Raw genomic sequence first — 18,216 nt, forward strand, 5'->3', positions numbered from 1 at the left:
GATTATAACTCTTTGCTGCAATCTGTAATGCCAAAATTTGAATTGTTCTGAGACCTCTCTGTTTGTCAGGGGGGATGGGAAGGAACTTAATGTTTATTTTGTAAAATGTCTGTAGGATTCCAGTGAGGAAAATAAACTGGGTAACATTTCAAAGTTTGTTATAAGTTTAGCATTAGCACCCTCCCCTTCTCCTAAGAAACCATTTGTACGCTCTGTAGTTGCACCTGGTTTGAGCCTGAGGGGAGGGAGAACAGTGCAAGTTTAGACACAAACCCACACATTTTATCCAAGAAAGACAAAGGAACTGACATTTGCTCAGGTGGCACTTGCATGTTTACTCAAGAAAAAAAGCTAGCCTGTTTCAGTGGGCTTACTCCAGAAGTGTGGATAGGACTGCAGACTGCTAAGTACTGTAGATGATACCTGAACACCATCTTTATGATCCATAGCATTATGGATCAAGTAAAAAATGGGTAAGAACATAAGAGACACCAATGTTGTATTTATGGAGCAAGGGGGGAAATGGGCAATTTTCATTCATGGTTGCTAGTCTGTTCCTTTTAAAATCCTTTGCTTGTTTACAAATTAGTTCATGTTTCTATTCTACACTTCTTCAGTATGTTTTGAAAAGATCCCATGTAAAACATTTTTGATGAGACATTAAACTAATCAATTAAACCATGGGATAATAAAATACAAGCTGCAGTCTTACACTCATCTTAGAGATTAACAAGCACGTATGTGTTACAAACACCAACCTATTTCAATCTAACCATTCCTATTGCAAAGACAAAGACAAGTTATGCATTGCAAAAATATTTAATCCCCATTTATTCATTTATGTCGTGCTGTAAAAATCTATTTTGACTAACTCCAAGAGACTACTTTAGTTGAATTTCATGCACCACAAAGGAGAAACTCTCCAGGCATTTTTCTTCCACTAAAGAAAATAACCCAGTTTAAAATCCCTCAAGCTAAATAGGTGATTTTGAAAGAAAATTGGGGGGGGGGGGATGACATCATGCAGCTGTGCTGATCTGCAAAAGTACTTAGGAAATGTGAAAGAGAAATAAGGAAAAACTGGGGGGAAAGGGGGCTGATAAAGTTTCTGGCTACAATACAGGAGACATATCATTACCATATGATCTACTGTGGGTGTCAGCCTGGATTCTGTTCATTGAAGGAAATCTTACTTTTTTTAACTGTGCCGTGGAATGGAAGAAGCAGGAGGATTTCCCACCAAGTGACAGTCACTGAGCAGTACCCTTCCCCTCCTCCTTTCCACACCTGCATGGTCCGCCGCCTGGGTTGAATATTTTAGTTGAATTGCATCTCAGCTCTGAGGGCGCCTGTTGCAAATCCTTGGATCAAAAGGTATGGCTTTCAAATATCCTGAACTTTTTCTGCAGTTCAATAAAAACTTCAGTAAAGGCTAGAGGGAACAAGACGAAACCTGGCAGAAGAGTCTTTCACAAAACCTTTCGTACGGTTCTTATTGCAATATTTGAGAAGGTTCTTGAGAATTGTGGACATTTCCTATCTTTTAAAAGCTTTTAGAGCTCTCTGTTTGTACTTGCATAAGTATCGGTATGTATAAGTCTGTTCCCTAAGACATTTTGCAGCTGTGCATTTTCAGTTTGTAATCTAAAGTTTGGAACTGATGATGTTGTAAGAAGAAACAATGTAGATTCAGTTTTGTAACCTGGAAACTGGAAGGCATTTCTGAAGCGAGAAAGTGCCTTTCCTAGATTAACAGATATCTTTCTAAACATTGCAAAGTGGCATATTACGGATGTAAACAGTGATTACATATTTAAGGAAAGAGGATTCCGGAGGGGGTGAGCTAAAGGTAAATAAACACAGCTAGCTATGCATTGGTAAAATTCTACAACTTGGGAGAGCAGACATCCCTGCTGCTTTAAGATCGAAATGAATGTGCTTCCAGAGCCTTGAGGGTGCCCAGCAGAACTGGTTTCTCATCAGTTCCTGATGCCTTCTTGTAAGAGACTCCTGTATTTGCTCAGAAAAATCAGGGCAATGAATTGGTTGTGGCTGAAGCTTTTAAAAAGGGATTTTGAACTGAGATGGAGCTAGGACTGTGTTTAGATTCCTCTCTTTCCAGAAAAGCCCTGCTCAGTGTCTATGCCTTTGTAAAGCAATGTGAATGCAGGAAGACTGTATCCTATTAACCACTTAAGGCTTCAGCCAAACATACTGAATTCAGTACAGGGACTCTGCTCAATTGATTTATGGATCAGGATACTACCTCCTGTGTGCAAATACCACATCATAATTCAGAGTGAAATTAATGGCTTCTCCCACCCCACCCATCCCTGCACCAAATGTACACTTCAGTGCCTTTTCTCTTATGGTTTGCAGATTTTGCTCCATGTTTGTATATCATTTTTTCTATTTGTTTTTAATTAACACACCATCTCCTGTTACATGTGAGTTAACATAACAAAGTTTTATTCAAGGTGAGCTTTCGTGTGCATGCATACTTCTTCAGACACAATTAAATAAACAGTTGAGGTGAGTTGACATGCTGCTAACCTTGGCTTGCTGCCTGATCAAACTGACCTAGAGTAGTTACTAAAGGTACTGAAGGACAAGGCCCATGGTTAGCTGGCAGACACAGACAGCTTTGCATATATTTTGGTCAGGATGCCATCACCATGTCATTTTCTGTGTGCCAGAAGTTGATGTCCAATCATTTTGGTTTATTAAAAAGTTATATGATTAAAAATATTTGTTCCTATGCTGTAACTAATACACAGAACTCTTCTCACAGAATCATAAACATTTAGCACCACAAGAGTACTAAAAGCTCAGATATTAAATAATAAATAAAAGGCGTATTTTATGTTTCCGTTTTTGATATTAGATAATTTAGTCATACAATATTCCTCTAGATTAGAATACTAATTACATGTGGTAATATCTTAATCTAGAACATATCAGGCTCTTAACTATAAGTGTAACCATTTGATATAGGAGTGGGAGCCTGTTGAGATCAACTGCTAGTGTGGGACAATAATGGATGAATCCATAGCTCTAGTTTCAGGTACCTTTGTGAGGAAACTCACCGATGGACAAATTATTACCTTAGACTTCTTCAGAAGATAGTTGTGATGATAAAACAGCATGTGTATAGAACATATCTGCCACCCATAGCTCCTCGGAGAAAGAGTGAACAAAACACATTTAAATAGAACACAAAATCTGTATCTTCATTTTCTTGGGCTTTGGTTCATATTCAGTTATAACACTAAGTCAAGAATGTTACAAAAATCATTTTAACTGTCAGACATTAACATATTTATATTAGAAGGTGAGTTTGTCTGTTTACCTGAATTTTTCCTTCTCCCTTTCCCTACTGTTCATAGCTCTGCACATAATATAACATATAAATAATATGCAAGTTCTACTATATTGTTTAATGGCATTCTCATTGCCATAAGTATTTCAAAGATTCTGACCTGTTCCATCCTGGGATATATGGGAATCGGTTAGTTATGGTACAAGGTGAAGGCTATGCAGAATCATAAACAATTGTGAACATTTATGTATTTATTTATTTATTTAGAAAATTCATACCCCACCTTTCTGCCCTTGTCCAGACCACCAAGGAACCTAATAAATTAAAGCAGATATAATAAAACATGAATAATAATAATAATAATAATGATGATGATGATGATGATGATGATGATGATGATGATGATGATGATGATGATGATGATGATGATAATAATAATGATAATAATAATGATAATAATAATAAATACACAAAACCATTAAAACAAAACCATCACATAATTCAAACAATTAAAACCAAGTTAAAATACACATTTAATGCAGTAAAATACACTTACAGAAAAGCAACAATTAAAAACAGGGCATAAAGACGGGATCACTGAGAGAACATCAGACAAAACAAAATGTTTTCACCTGTTGGCAGACGATGACAGCAGAAGGGGGCAGGAGAATACCTCTGGGAGAGACTTCCAGGGTTTTGGTGCCATGACTGAGAAGGCCTTCGCCCAGGTTGCCACCTGCCTAATTCCAGAAGACGAGGGTACAAAAAGCAGGGCCTCATATGATGACCATAGACATATCCCAGTCTCCAGGATATTATAAACTGCTGGAGGGCGCCACGGTGGCTCAGAGGTTAAGACACTGAGCTGTAGACTGGAAGGTCTGTAGTTTGGCAGTTTGAGACCCTGGTGCCGTGTGACGGAGTGAGCTCCTGTCTCTGGCCCCAGCTCCTTCCAACCTAGCAGTTCGAAAGCAAGAAATAGCAAGTAGATAAATAGGTACCACTTTGGTGGGAAGGTAACAGCATTCCATGCACCTTGGTGTTTAGTCATGCCAACCACATGGCCATGGAAATGTCTTCGAACAGTGCTGGCTCTTTGGATTGGAAATGGAGATGAGCACCGCTCTGTAGAGTTGTATTTGACTGGCTTTCGAGCAAAGGAAACCTTTACCTTTACCTAGAGGCATGTAGGGCTGCCAGCCCCCCCAGGGGTGGGGCATCCCCACCTCCAGCCACTCCCCTGCCATCAATTATCTGGCCTGCAGGCAGACTGACCAGCAGCAGGAGGATCCCTAGGCTGGTCATGCAGTGACATTGCCAGCAATGCAGCACTGTCACTTCCAGCACGCATGGGAAGTGATGTAATAGTGTTGCTGGTAACTTGGGACACTGGTATTTTGGTGGAAACTCTATGGTAGAAAGAGTCAACCATAGAGTTTTTGCTCAAATATGGCAACATCCTGCATTGCCACCGAAATGATGACATTACTTCCAGTGTATACTGGAAGTGATGTTATTGTGTTGCTAGTGATGACACCGTATTGCTGGCCTAGGCCTCTCCTTGCTGCCAGTAAGCCTCCTTGCCACCTGCCGGTTGCAGGTATGACAGATCAATTTCCCCATATTCCTCTGTTTCATCTTCCACTGAGTGCAGTCAGTACTATGAGCCTGCTTCTCTCAAAGTATTTCTTTTGGAGGGAGTCTACTTTTTAATGCAAAGCCTTAATTTTATGCACAGCCTTTGACAGGGCACTTTTTACAGCCTTCATGATTAGTCTACATATACATATACCCCTGTCCCCTCCAGATTTCTATGAATTTAGACTCCAGAAAGCCAGTGTGCTGCAGTGGTTAGCATGTTGGACTACAATTTGGGAGACCCAAGATCAAATCCCCTTACTGCCATGGGAGCTTACTGGGTGACCTTGGGCCAGTCACACACTTTCAGCTTTGTAGATGAGGACTGGAAAACTACTTTAGCAGTCACTAAATATTTAGCTGCAGTGATTGGATCTCGGTCTGTTCAAGACCTTTGAGTCAAAAGAACAGTAAGATAACTACAACCACTTTCAGCTTAATCTACTTCACAGGATTTTTGTGAAGATAAGATGGAGGTACAGAACCATGTAAGCTGTTCTGAGTCACCATTGAGGAGAAAGTTGAAGTATGAATGAAATAAATAAAATAAAATAAAATAGAGTTCTTGATAGACAATGCCTGTTTCCTCCCTCATTAATTTAACTTAATCTGGGCAGATCTCAGCATAACAGATCTCATTGTACTATGTCTTCTAGAGCATGCTCAGTCTATATCAGTTTGTAATTTAACCAAAAGGGAGAAAAATCATATCTTCTGTGGAAAGTCCACCTAAGTGTGGAAAGTCTACCTTATCTGATTACTATCTGGTTTTACTATGTTCTTAGTGGAACAAATCTCCTACTTTACTGTGAAATATAGTATGCAGAAATATATAACAGTATGGGAAGCCATAATGGACAAAATACTGTCAAAATACTTCACACACAAAGACATTTCCCTTTGTTTCCTATGAGTTACAATAGTCACACAATAGAGGCCTCATTACCAAAACAAAGCCTCCTTGGCTCTATCACTGTAGCCTGCACAGTCAAACGACACTGGTAACATTTATAAACAGAAATAACTTGGATGATATACCCTCTGTCCATACACTTGTAATGCTGGTGAATGAAATAACCATTTCCTCCCTTTATCTAATGTGGTATCTTCTACACATTAGGATATGTATCTAAAAGTTACAAAGTGGTATCCATGGCAACATATCAATTGGGCTTGTGTACTGACATCAAGAAGTAAACATCTGTACAGCCACAATGTACTTAACAAGGAATCATAAGTTTAAAGTTATGTACCACTTTTTAGATATCAGCCCAGCTCTTTCACTGGCTTATGCTATTAAGAGCTCCTGAGCTAAGCAGGAGCTCTTATGTGCCACATCCCTCTAAGCCTTTTCCATGTTGCTGATGATCCATGAGGAGGCTTGTGACTCAGTAGTCGAACACATGCTTTGCATACAGAATATAACAGGCTCAATCTAGTTGAAGGACATCAGAAAAGACCTTGGAGAACTACTGCCAATCACAGAAGAGAATGCCAAGCTCAACAAACCAAAGATGTATTCCTGCATCTGAAAAATCTGGAATGTTATTTGGTTGGGTACCTAATGCAAAGGTTGGGAACATAGTTTTAAGCATTATCAGGTGAGAGGCCTGACTGTTTTTACAAATCTTTGAACATTGGGCTAAATGTTAATTAATTGGCAAAAAAGCCAAGAACAACGAACCTGAAATGAAAATAAGAAAGAACCCTGTGACACCTTAAAGACTAACTAATTTATTATGCCATATGCTTTTGTGAGCCAGATACCGTTAATCAGCTAAAATGTTACATTCAATTGACAGAGAGTTTTACCCCTGAATTGAAAATAGGCTTGCCAAGTCTCCCCGGGGGGCGGGGAAACCCCCGCCCCACAGGCCCGTTCCCTAGGGCTGCCAAGTGGGGGCGGGGAAACCCCCGCTTTGGAGGCCCGATTTCTGCTGCTGCGGAATCAGGCCCCGGGGGGAACTCTGCCCTCCAAAGTGCAGCGTTGCTCATGTTGGGGGCATGCCCCAGATTGTCAGAGGGAAAACTCTATGATTTTCCCTCTGATGATCTGGGCCACGCCCTCAACGTGAGCGACGTAGCACATCACTTCCTGTGACGTGCTGGTGGCGCGCGCACCGTTGACGAGCTCCCGGAGCCCAACGAGGCTCCCCCGCTGCCAAGGTAAGAAGACTTGGCAACCCTACTGTTCCCCACCGTTGGCGGATCGGGCCCCTGGGGGAACCCCACCCCCAAAGCATGCGACGTGCACGTCACCCAGAAGTGACGCGACCACGCCGGGCACGCTGGGGGCAAGGCCACGGTCATCCGAGGGAAAACTCTATGGTTTTCCCTCGGATGGTCGTGGCCCCGCCCCCAGTGTTCCCGGCGTGACGTGTTTGCAGCACGCATGCGCTTTGCACATGTGCATTCCCAGAGCGGCGCTGGAGTCTCCGCTCCAGCGCCACTCGCATTTTGGAACCCTAATTGAAAAAGAGCAGAGGAGGGGAGACTACTGACAAAGAGAGGTCCTGTTTCTCAGAGCACAGATGAAAATAAGAACTGGTCAAAAGAGTAAACCATTCATGGGTGGACCACTCCCAACTGTTGATGATTTGTCACAGTAGGATTAATCACTCTACTCTCCAAGATGTAGGGACAGATGTACTCACATTCTAGCTATATCTGAAGAAGTGAGCCATGACTCACAAAAGCTCATACCCTGCCACAAATTTTGTTAGTCTTTAAGGTGCTACTGGACTCTTGCCCTTTTCTACCACAAGGATTAATCTGTATATAGACTTGTAAGGAAGAACAACTCCTTTCTGTATTGAGCTGATCCCCCTCGTTTCTACTGAGTCTAAGTCTGATAGCGTCAAATCTACAGATGAATTTCAAGTTCACACCTTGTTGCTGATTTCTCCTTCTAAGACTGTTGCTGAAGTGTTTCCCTTGCCTCCCTGCCAGCACTGACATGCCTTTATTGACTCTGGCTCCTGCTCCCTCCTCCTGGGCCTCTTCCTCCTCCTGGCCATGATGTTTTCGAGAGCCATATTGGAGTGCTACCTCAAAATACTATCTGAACTGTGGCAGCATTTTAGTATTTGATGTAACTTCTACACATGCTGATGAAGAGACATCACTAGAGGCCAGGCCTTAGCTATTATATATAGTGATGCACAAGGAGGTTGACTTGCTTCCCCCACCCCCTTTCTGAATTCTTCTGTTTAAAATGTCTGAATTGTTGTGTCCATTTATTCATTAGTGTAGAGGCTGAAATTGAACTTTTTCTATGAAATACTATATCAGCTTTGTTTTAAGTAACTAAAATTTCCTGTAATGTGACCTTGCCACTCTGGCAGTTGAAAGAAAGCAGGAGACACTGGAAAAATGAAAATGTTGCGAAACTGTGCAAACCACGCTCAGCAGATATGCCAGCTATGGCACTTCCTCAAACAGTTGGGTCTGGCCAGGATAGAGTACTGGAATGTGCTCTACACAGGCTTTTAAAACTGTTTGGAAAGTTCAGTTGTTCCAGAATGCAGCAGCCACTGTATCAGGGGTGGGATATGATCAGATCATCCTATGCTGAAAGATCTACATGGGGTGTCCATCTGTTTCCATGCACAATTTAAAGTGCCAGTTCTTACACAGAAGACCCTAAAAGGTTTGGGCCTGGGGTACTTGAAAGACCACCTCCTTTCATATTGTCCAGCCCACCATCCTCTTCAAGCCCTGCTCCCTGTGCCCCCAGCTGCAGAGGTAAGGTGGGTGATGACCAAATATGGCAGTGATGGTGCCTCATCTTTGGAATGCTCTCCCCTGTGAGCCTCACCCTGCAACCTGCTTGCTTTTTCTTTAGGCAACGGGCCCAAACATTTCTTTTTACCCAGGCTTTTAATTAAGGGGTTCCATGTTTTTAGATGTTTCACGGGCTGCTCCTACCCTCAGGACCATTTTATCAACTCCCTTTTATGTGCTTTTATGCCTTGGCTTGCTTTTACACGTGGTTTTATTGGTAGAATTTTAATTAACTTGTATTGTGTTATGGTTTTCCTTATATGTTTTATTGTATGATTGGTTTTATTTCATTTTTATAAGCCACTTTGAGCTGGTTTGGAGAGGCAGCATGCACATTTTCTAAATAAATAAAATGATACCAACTGGTAAACCTTTCTTTTGGTTTCCAGATTCACAGTGGTTTCCCAGAGTAGATGAACTAAACCATGAAGGTGGCTGTCTTCTTGCTTCTGCTCCTGCCAGCTTGCTTTGCCAAACCATTCCATCAGAAAGGCTTGTTTGATTTTATGCTTGAAGATGAACCCGGGTCAGGTGATGAAGTTACAGGACCGCCAACCCTTGCACCGGGCCCCACATGCCCGTTCCGCTGTCAGTGCTATCTTCGGGTTGTTCAATGTTCCGATTTAGGTAAGCTGAATAATAAAGTGACTTCATAAAATGTCTGCTTATAATGGTTTACAGAAAAGCTGAGTTATTTTAGGGTAGCAACTCTGACATAGCCACTGACATTTCCTGTCCTACTGTAATTTCATTGTTGCTGACTATGATCATCTCTGTAACATCCTCCTCCTAAACTTCTGTTGACAAGACAGAATTATCCAGAGGTCAGTGGAAAAAACAGGCTGGGCCTTTGTAGTGGATGACCATGAAAATGACAGTGTCCATTTGCCTTTCTTTACATTTCATTCTTCCTTTTAGTCAAGACAGGCATGAACAAAATATAATGGGTCACACAGTCAGAACAGTAGTGAAAACCTAGGGAATTCAAAATTCTGTGTCCACATTCTATTATTCTTACAGCATAATCCTACGTAGTCTTACTCCTGTCAAAGCATATTGCAATCAATGTGTCTCTGTGTGTAAGGGCCATCACGTTGCAGCTGATTTATGGTAATCCCAGCAAGGGGTTTTCAAGGCAGGTAAGGAGCAGAGGTGGTTTGCCATTGCCTTCCTCTGCAGAGTCCTCCTTGGTGATCACCTTTCCAAGTATTGCCCCTGCATAGCTTCTGAGATCTGATGAGATCAGGCTGTACCAGGCTGCCTTCTGTCCCTAATCTATGAGCCTACACTGGAGTAAATATGCATAGTATTGTGCTTATTATGACATTAAGTAACTGTATACCACAGAGTAAGGTTGCCAGGCCCCTGGTCCAGGCGGTGGTTCCCCTGCTTTTGTGGGCCCCTTTTCACTGCTGGCCAGCAGGCCGGGGGGGCGGGGGGAAGCCCACCCACAAATGCCCCCAAACACGACAATGATATAACCTGGAAGTGACATCATCATGTTGCTTATGTCAGGGGGTGATGCTTTAGCTTTTGGGCAAACGTGGGCTCAAACCATAGAGTTTTGCCCCAAAACTAGAGTGTTATCCCCCCAACATCAACAGTGATGTGGTGACATCACTTCTGGGTGATGTCATTCCAATGCGCACCCCTTGTGAGTGGGTTGCCAAATCAATTTGGCACACTGAGCTAACGTGAAGGCTAACGTTTGCTGGCATGATTCCATTGGGGCCATAGTAGGAACGCTGCTACGGATTCCAGCATTTTATTTTCCAGTTACAATGATAAAACATTGTTTTACCATTGTACAAATATAAAGATGGAGCAGAGTAAGAGACAGAAGAGAGACTTCTAGATGAGGTAGTAGAACATAAAGGAAAGGCCTGTAGAAAAAGAAAGAGAAACAATGGTGTATTGTAATAATGCAAAGACAACTTAGCTCCATAGGAGAGAGAGCAGTAGAGGAGGGTTTCATAGCTGGTAGACAGTCCCTACGTTACCTGTTCCTCTTATAAGTTAAACAGCACATTCCCTGAAAACAGACAAGGGGAAACATTAAGAATCCAGAGTTGAGACTGAATATGAAGAGTCTGTAGGTAGCTTTTTAATAGCCACATAAATATGTATACAAAAACTAGATGGTCCCATTAAAAAAAGAATCAAGAGAAGATGTGCTAAGAACATGAAAATCTATATAACCAGTATGTCCAATCAATACTTCACTTTTACTGCAGGACTAAATACATGCTATTGGAAGAATGGCAGCAATATTGGTGCAAGTATTCTTCCCCCCACCCAAGCCCTGCTTGCTGTTCAGTATCCATATTCCCATTTCTGAGAATTGTACAAGAAGTACCTCTTTTACCATCACCCTGACCCAAAAAATATTCGGCTGTCCTCAACTAGAGCTGTGGCTTTTTCAGCCCTAGCTGAACCTGGTAGAACACTCTGCCAAACAACATCTGTGCCCTGCACAGGGTTGCCAGCCACTGGTGGGAGTGGTGGATCTCCTGATTTCACATGCTTCTGCCCTGGTGTGATGTCCCTGACCTGATGACATCACACGAAAGAGTTTTGCTCAGAGCATTGCTTTGAAACATCCCGAGTGTGATGATGTCACTTCCGCATGACATCATCATGTCAGGGCTATTGTGTGCAGTGATGTTGCCCCACCCCCCACTCCCAGAAAGCTCCCTCCCACCCCCCACTGGCAAGAAGGTAAGACCTGACAACCCTAGCCCTGCAGGACCTAGTGTACTTCTGCAGGGCCTGAAAGACAGAGATGTTCTGCCATGCCTAAGGTTGAGGGCAGCAACAGCTCCCATCTCGCCTGGCTCTTTCCTTTCTTTCCTCTCCCCTATAGTGTAAAGATATACATTGTCTTATTTTATGCTAGGATTGCCAGGTCTGGGTTGGAAAATACCTGGTGACTTTGGTAGTGGATCCAGGAGAGGGATGGGTTTGGGGAGGGGAGGGAGTTCAGCAGAAAAAGCAGGGTACAATGCCATAGAGTTCCCCCTTCAAAGCAGCCATTTTTTTCCATGGGAGCTGATCTCTGTCAGCTGGAGATCAGTTGTAAAAGCAGGAGATCCCCAGGCCCCATCTGGAGGCTGGCAACCCTATTTTATGCATCATCTGTAATGGCTATTCAATCTGTTTATTGTTTTAATTGTTTCTAACTAGATCTGTGAATGTATTTATGGAAATGTTGTTTACCACCCTGAGCCCTGTGTACAGGGCTGAGTAGTCTAAAAGTTGAATGAATGAATGAATGAATGAATGAATGAATGAAAATGAATAAATAAGCCACTAAGAGATTAGGATGCACAAACCTGTACATTTTCTCTTCTTTTATATATTTAAGAAGGTCATTTTTTTTTCTGCTTAGTTGGGAATAAAGTGAGGGAATGTGGCATGGTATAGCCTGATCTTGTCAGATCTTGGAAGTTAAGGAGGGTTGGTACTTGGAAGGAAGACCACCAAATCTGCCTCCATTCCTGAGGATTGGAAGGTAGCTAATGTCACTCCCATCTTTAAAAAGGGTTCCAGAGGAGATCCGGGAAATTACAGGCCAGTCAGTCTGACGTCGATACCGGGTAAATTGGTGGAAACCATTATTAAGGAAAGAATTAGTAGGCACATAGATGAACAAAACCTATTGAGGCAGACTCAACATGGGTTCTGTAAGGGAAGATCTTGTCTCACTAACCTATTAGTGTTCTTTGAGGGGGTGAACAAACATGTGGACAAGGGGGATCCAATAGATATTATTTACCTTGACTTCCAGAAAGCTTTTGATAAAGTTCCTCATCAAAGGCTCATAAGTAAGCTCAAAAATCATGGGATAGAAGGACAAGTCCTTTTATGGATCAAAAACTGGCTAATTAATAGAAAACAGAGAGTGAGTATAAATGGGCAATTTTCTCAGTGGAGGGTGGTAAGCAGTGGGGTACCACAGGGATCAGTACTTGGTCCACTGCTTTTTAACTTGTTCATTAATGATTTGGAGATGGGAGTAAGCAGTGAAGTGGCTAAATTTGCGGATGATACAAAGTTGTTCAAGGTGGTGAAAACCAGTGAGGATTGTGAGGCACTCCAAAGGGATCTGTCAAAGATGGGCAAGTGGGCGTCAACATGGCAAATGGGGTTCAATGTGGCCAAGTGCAAGGTGATGCACATTGGAGCCAAAAATCCTAAATATAAATACACATTGATGGGGTCTGAACTGGCAGAGACTGAGCAAGAGAGAGATCTTGGAGTTGTAGTGGATAACTCACTGAAAATGTCGAGACAGTGTGTGACTGCAATAAAGAAGGCCAATGCTATGCTGGGGATTATTAGGAAGGGTATTGAAAACAGATCAGCCAATATAATAATGCCCCTATATAAATCAATGGTGAGACCTCATTTGGAATACTGTGTGCAGTTCTGGGCACCACACCTTAAAAAGGATATTATAGCTTTGGAAAAAGTGCAGAAAAGGGCAACTCGAATGATAAAAGGGTTGGAACACTTTCCCTATGAGGAAAGGTTAAAGCGCTTAGGGCTCTTTAGCTTGGAGAAAAGACGACTGAGGGGTGACATGATCGAGGTTTATAAGATTATGCATGGGAAAGAGCAGGTAAAGAAAGAGGTACTTTTCTCCCTTTCTCACAATACAAGAACTCGTGGGCACTCCATGAAACTGCAGAGCGGTCGGGTTAGAACGGATAAAAGGAAGTACTTCTTCACCCAAAGAGTGATTAACACATGGAATTCACTGCCACAGGAAGTGGTGGGTGCTACAAGCATGGACGGCTTCAAAAGGGAATTAGATAAGCATATGGAGCAGAGGTCCATCAGTGGCTATTAGCCACAAGGTATAGCTAGGGGCTCTGGGGCAAGTGATGCTCTGTCTTCTTGGTGCTTGGGGGGGGGTCAACAGTGGGAGGGCTTCTAATGTCCTGGCCCCACTGCTGGACCTCCTGATGGCACTGGTATTTCTGGCCACTGTGTGACACAGAGTGTTGGACTGGATGGGCCTTTGGCCTGATCCAACATTGGCGTCTCTTATGTTCTTATGTTCTTAAGACTCTGAAGAGGAAGGCAATGGCAAGCCACCCTTGCTTCTTACTTGCCTTTAAAGCCCCTTACTGGGGTCACCATAAATTGCCTGTGACTTGACAGCACTTTACACACAGAGACAATGGGAACAGAGCTATTAGTCGACTAAAATATGTTTGTTTTATGGCTCTCATTGTAAGCATTTAGTGCTTTTCCAACGAATTGTAATGTCTCCTGTTGTGTAAATTGTATTAACAAGTTTTGTGGATGATAGTACACTATTAAGAAAGAAAATTCCAAGCTACCTGAAAAGAACTTTCCTTTAAACTATTTATTTCCAAGCTGTAAAAGTTCTTGGATCCACTCTATGGGCAGTAATCCCTGTACATGTGAAAACATCAAGTCTGATCTGCATCTATTAAATCAATTAAGCACAGGTTACATTGTGCCTGCAAGCAGGCTTCCTTAGGGCAAACCCACTTCGGCTCCGAGCCGGGTCCAGAATCCTTCTGTACCCCACTCATCATGGCCTGTACTTCCAATGCATATAGGAGATGTGAGAGCACATACCAGTCCATGACTGCTAATCTTTAAAGCTCATCATATGCTCCCCCAACCCTGAAAAGGCCCCCACCTGGGACTCCTGGAATGCTAAGCCTCTGGATACCCAATTGATGACCCCTCCTATCGCTGCTATCTCAGGATGCTTGCCAGCATGAAGAAAACCCCTTCAACCTGTGCCTTCCTGCCTTCACAGAAAGGGCCTAACCAGGTTACCAGGCCTATTTATGTCATGCTCACCTCAACCGTGTGAAGCAGGCAAAAAAGGGCCCCCTCCTGGCCAATTCGAGTGAGGCCCAAAAAATTCCTGCTCAGTATTATGCTCCTCACCCTCCTCAGGCTCCACCCCGAAATCTTCAGGAATTTCCCAACCAGTAGTTGCCAACCCTAATTTCACAACATTTCTCTATCTTATGGAGCATGATCAAGACGAGTAGTCACATTAGTCTGTCTGTAGCAGTAGAAAAGAGCAAGAGTCCAGTAGTACCTTAAAGACTAACAACATTTGTGCTCATACCTTGCCATAAATTTTGTTAGACTTTAAGGTGCTACTGGAATCTTGCTGTTTTCTACTCTTTTCTAATGTTTATGAAGCATAAATAAGCCAAATAAACACCCAAACTGGAGCTGTGTATGCCTCCTAAGTCTGCCTGAATGATAGCTAGGACTGCAATAAATGCTACTCAAAGGCCTGGTGGAAGAGCTCTGTCTTGTAGGCCCTGCGGAACTGTAAAAGGTCCCATACAGCCCTGATATATAAAGTGTTAGTACAGCTAATATTAGGAGCTGTGGTGGCTCAAGTGGTTAAGACGCTGAACTGCAGGCTGTGGAAGGTCGGTAGTTCAGGAGTTCAAGACCCGGGTGCCGCAAGATGGAGTGAGCTCCCGTCTCTAGTTCCAGCTCCTGCCAACCTAGCAGTTCGAAAGCAAGAAATTGCAAGTAGATAAATAGGGACCACTTTGGTGGGAAGGTAACAGCGTTCCGTGCGCCTTGGCGTTTAGTCATGCCGGCCACATGACCACGGAGACGTCTTCGGACAGCGCTGGCTCTTCGGCTTTGAAACAGAGATGAGCACCGCAACCCTAGAGTCGGATTCGACTGGCTTTCGAGCAAGGGAACCTTTACCTTTACCTTTACTTACAGCTAATATTACGATGGCAAACATGAGCAGCATTCACAGTATGCAATCAGCTAGAAGTCATAGTCTGGGTTGTGGCAGGCTGTTAATGGTGGTACTAATGTTGATGTTAATGTTGGGGCCAGGGCCTCACTTTAAGTAGTGCGGCTCCCTAATCGAAGGCCTGGTGGAAGACCTCCATCTTACAGGCCCTGCAGAACTGTAAAAAGGTCCCACAGGGTCCTAATGTCTTCCGAGAGCTCATTCCACCAGTATGGAGCTGCCACTGGGAAGGCCCTGGCCCTTGTCACAGCCAGCCTGGCTTCTCTGGGGCCTGGAAGGGCCAGACGATTTTGGAACCCCAATTGTAATGCTCTCTGGGGGATATGTGGGGAAAGGCGGTCCCTTAGGTATGTAGGCCCTTGACCATATAGGGCTTTAAAGGTAAGAACCAGCACCTTGAACCGAATTCAGTATGCTATAGGCAGCCAGTACAGTGCTTTTAGCACAGGCTGGATGTACTTCCACATAGGGAGGCCCAACAACAGCCTGGCTGCCACATTCTGCACTAGCTGCAGCTTCCTTCCTTGGATTTGGGACAAAGGTAGCCCCATGTAGAGAGCATTACAGTAATCCAATCTTGAGGTTACCATTGTGTGGATCACTGTTGTCAGGTCATTGCATTCGAGGAAGGGAACCAACTGCCTGATCAGCCAAAGGTGATAGAAGGCTGACTTTGCAATGGCTGCCACCTGGGCCTCCATCATTAAGGAGGTGTCCAGGAGCACTCCCGAGCTGGCACCAATGGCACCCCATCAAAGGTTGGGAGTGGGATCCCTACCCCGGACCACTCTGACTCAGGCACAGAACCTCTGTCTTCATCGGATTAAATTTCAATCGACTCAGTCTAAGCCAACCAGCCACGGCTTTTAACGCCAGGTCCAGATCTTCTGGGCTAGAGTCCGACTGGCCATCCAACAGCAGATAGAGTGAGGCCCTCACAGTCGATGTCTGGAGGCATCTGGATTGGGGCGGTTCAAGTTGCTGTTGTTAGACCTGTCGGCAGCATTCAACATGGTCGACTACCAACTACTGACCCACCACCTTGTCAACACTGGAATTCAGGGGTCTGCCTTGCAATGGCTCTTCTCGTTCCTTTTGGGTCAGGGACAAAGGGTGGCATTAGGGGAACAGCTGTCTCAAAGCCATCCGCTGGTTTGTGGCGTGCCCCCAGGGACCGGTGCTTTCCCCCATGTTATTTAACATCTATATGCGCCCCCTTGCCCAGATTGCCCGGAGCTATGGTCTGAGCTGTCACCAATATGCAGATGACACCCAGCTCTATATGTTGTTGGACAGTCTGTCCGATTCTAGTCTGGAAGATCCAGACCTTGACAAGAAGATGCACATGGAGCCTCGAGTTCCCTTCCTGTCTCAACTGTGGCAGGAAGGTGGTGGAGCGACAAGACTTTATATGCGAAATAGCTCGCAAATGTCTCACAACCAATTATGATTGCCAATTTGCTTACCGGTGGGGGAGCGTCTTCTCGCTCCGGGAGCCGGCCGGGGATGCGCGCGCAAAGCACGCGCGCGCCGCCGGAACGTCACTGGAAGTGATGCACGACGTAGCACGTTGGGGGCGTGGCCCAGCTCGTCGGGGGGGAACCATATGGTTCCCCCCCGATGATCTGGGCCACGCCCCCAACGTGCCCTACGCCATGCATCACCTCTGGTGACGCAGCTTCGGGATGCGGGGTTCCCCCGGGGCCAATTTCCGTCGCATCGGAAATCAGCTCTCCAAAGCGGGGGATTCCCCGCCCCCCGGGCCCATTTGGCAACCCTACAGCCAATCTCCAATTCCTTAACATTTGGTCTGCCCAGTGGCAGAGTAGTAATAGACTGTATTGTTCTAAATAATTGGGCTGGGTGAGAGCTCGCAGATGCAATTGTGGCCGCGTAATATTCTCTCAAATCAGTCTCCCAAGTATAGTCCTTTGGTACTGTAGAAATGGTAAAAGGGTACCATTCTCTTACATGAGAAAAATATAAAATAATACACTTAGGAATGCCATGGAGATAATGTCTGTGACAGAGTGTAGATTTTCAGCCCCTCAATTGTTTCCCACATTGCTACCTGTTAACTTTGTACCCAGAGAACTCAGTGGGAGTCACTGAAACTTAACTTTGACTCTGCCTGCATAGTCCCACAAATTGAAAAATATGTATATGGATGTGTGAGACTCATGCTTATTTTGAAAGTAGACAAATATTGACACATCTAAATAAATTAATATTGGAATACATCTACAGCAAATGATATTGTATGAGCAGCCATCCAGGATGAGTATCTGCAGTAGGTCATGGCTGTAGATCCTACTCCTGTACGGAAGCAGCTAAATGATCTCTTTGTCATCCAGAAAGTATAGATATATGAGAGACCCAAATCTTGCAATATTAACATAGGCACTTCTTTGGGCATTTCTCAGCTTGATGTCCATTTACATATATTTTTACAATGATTAGTCAAAAATTGAAATTTAAAAAAATTAAATGGAGCATGTATTTCAGTGCCTCTCTGTGTGCGATCTTATTTTCAATCCAGCTTCAGATAGCACTTGATGTTTGTAGCCTATCAGATAGGACTTGAAGTTAGCAGCCTATCAAAGGGCAGGGACAAATATCTCCTTTAGTTATGTAAAAAGAAAGAAGTAAATTTCATTGCTATTTAATCACAAAGATTATTTAGGGTGAAATT

The 18,216-nt window shown here is 43.7% G+C and overlaps 1 protein-coding gene across 2 annotated transcripts in view; it reads left to right on the plus strand.

Annotated features, from left to right (window-relative positions):
• Window positions 1-350: 350 nt before the first annotated feature.
• The window catches only part of DCN (decorin), a 67,624-nt gene continuing 49,758 nt past the window's right edge, over window positions 351-18,216 (plus strand). The window contains exons 1-2 of one of the 2 annotated variants that reach the window (XM_015415354.1): window positions 351-473; window positions 9,130-9,367. In XM_015415354.1, coding sequence (XP_015270840.1) covers window positions 9,166-9,367 — 202 coding nt within the window. In that variant the 5' untranslated portion in view covers window positions 351-473; window positions 9,130-9,165. Of the gene's footprint in view, window positions 474-1,085; window positions 1,375-9,129; window positions 9,368-18,216 lie in introns of those variants that run through there. The other variant, XM_015415352.1, reaches the window with a different exon arrangement.

This window comes from Gekko japonicus, unplaced genomic scaffold (assembly GCF_001447785.1).
Source record: "Gekko japonicus isolate JY-2015 unplaced genomic scaffold, Gekko_japonicus_V1.1 scaffold686, whole genome shotgun sequence".
Taxonomy (NCBI): domain Eukaryota; kingdom Metazoa; phylum Chordata; class Lepidosauria; order Squamata; family Gekkonidae; genus Gekko; species Gekko japonicus.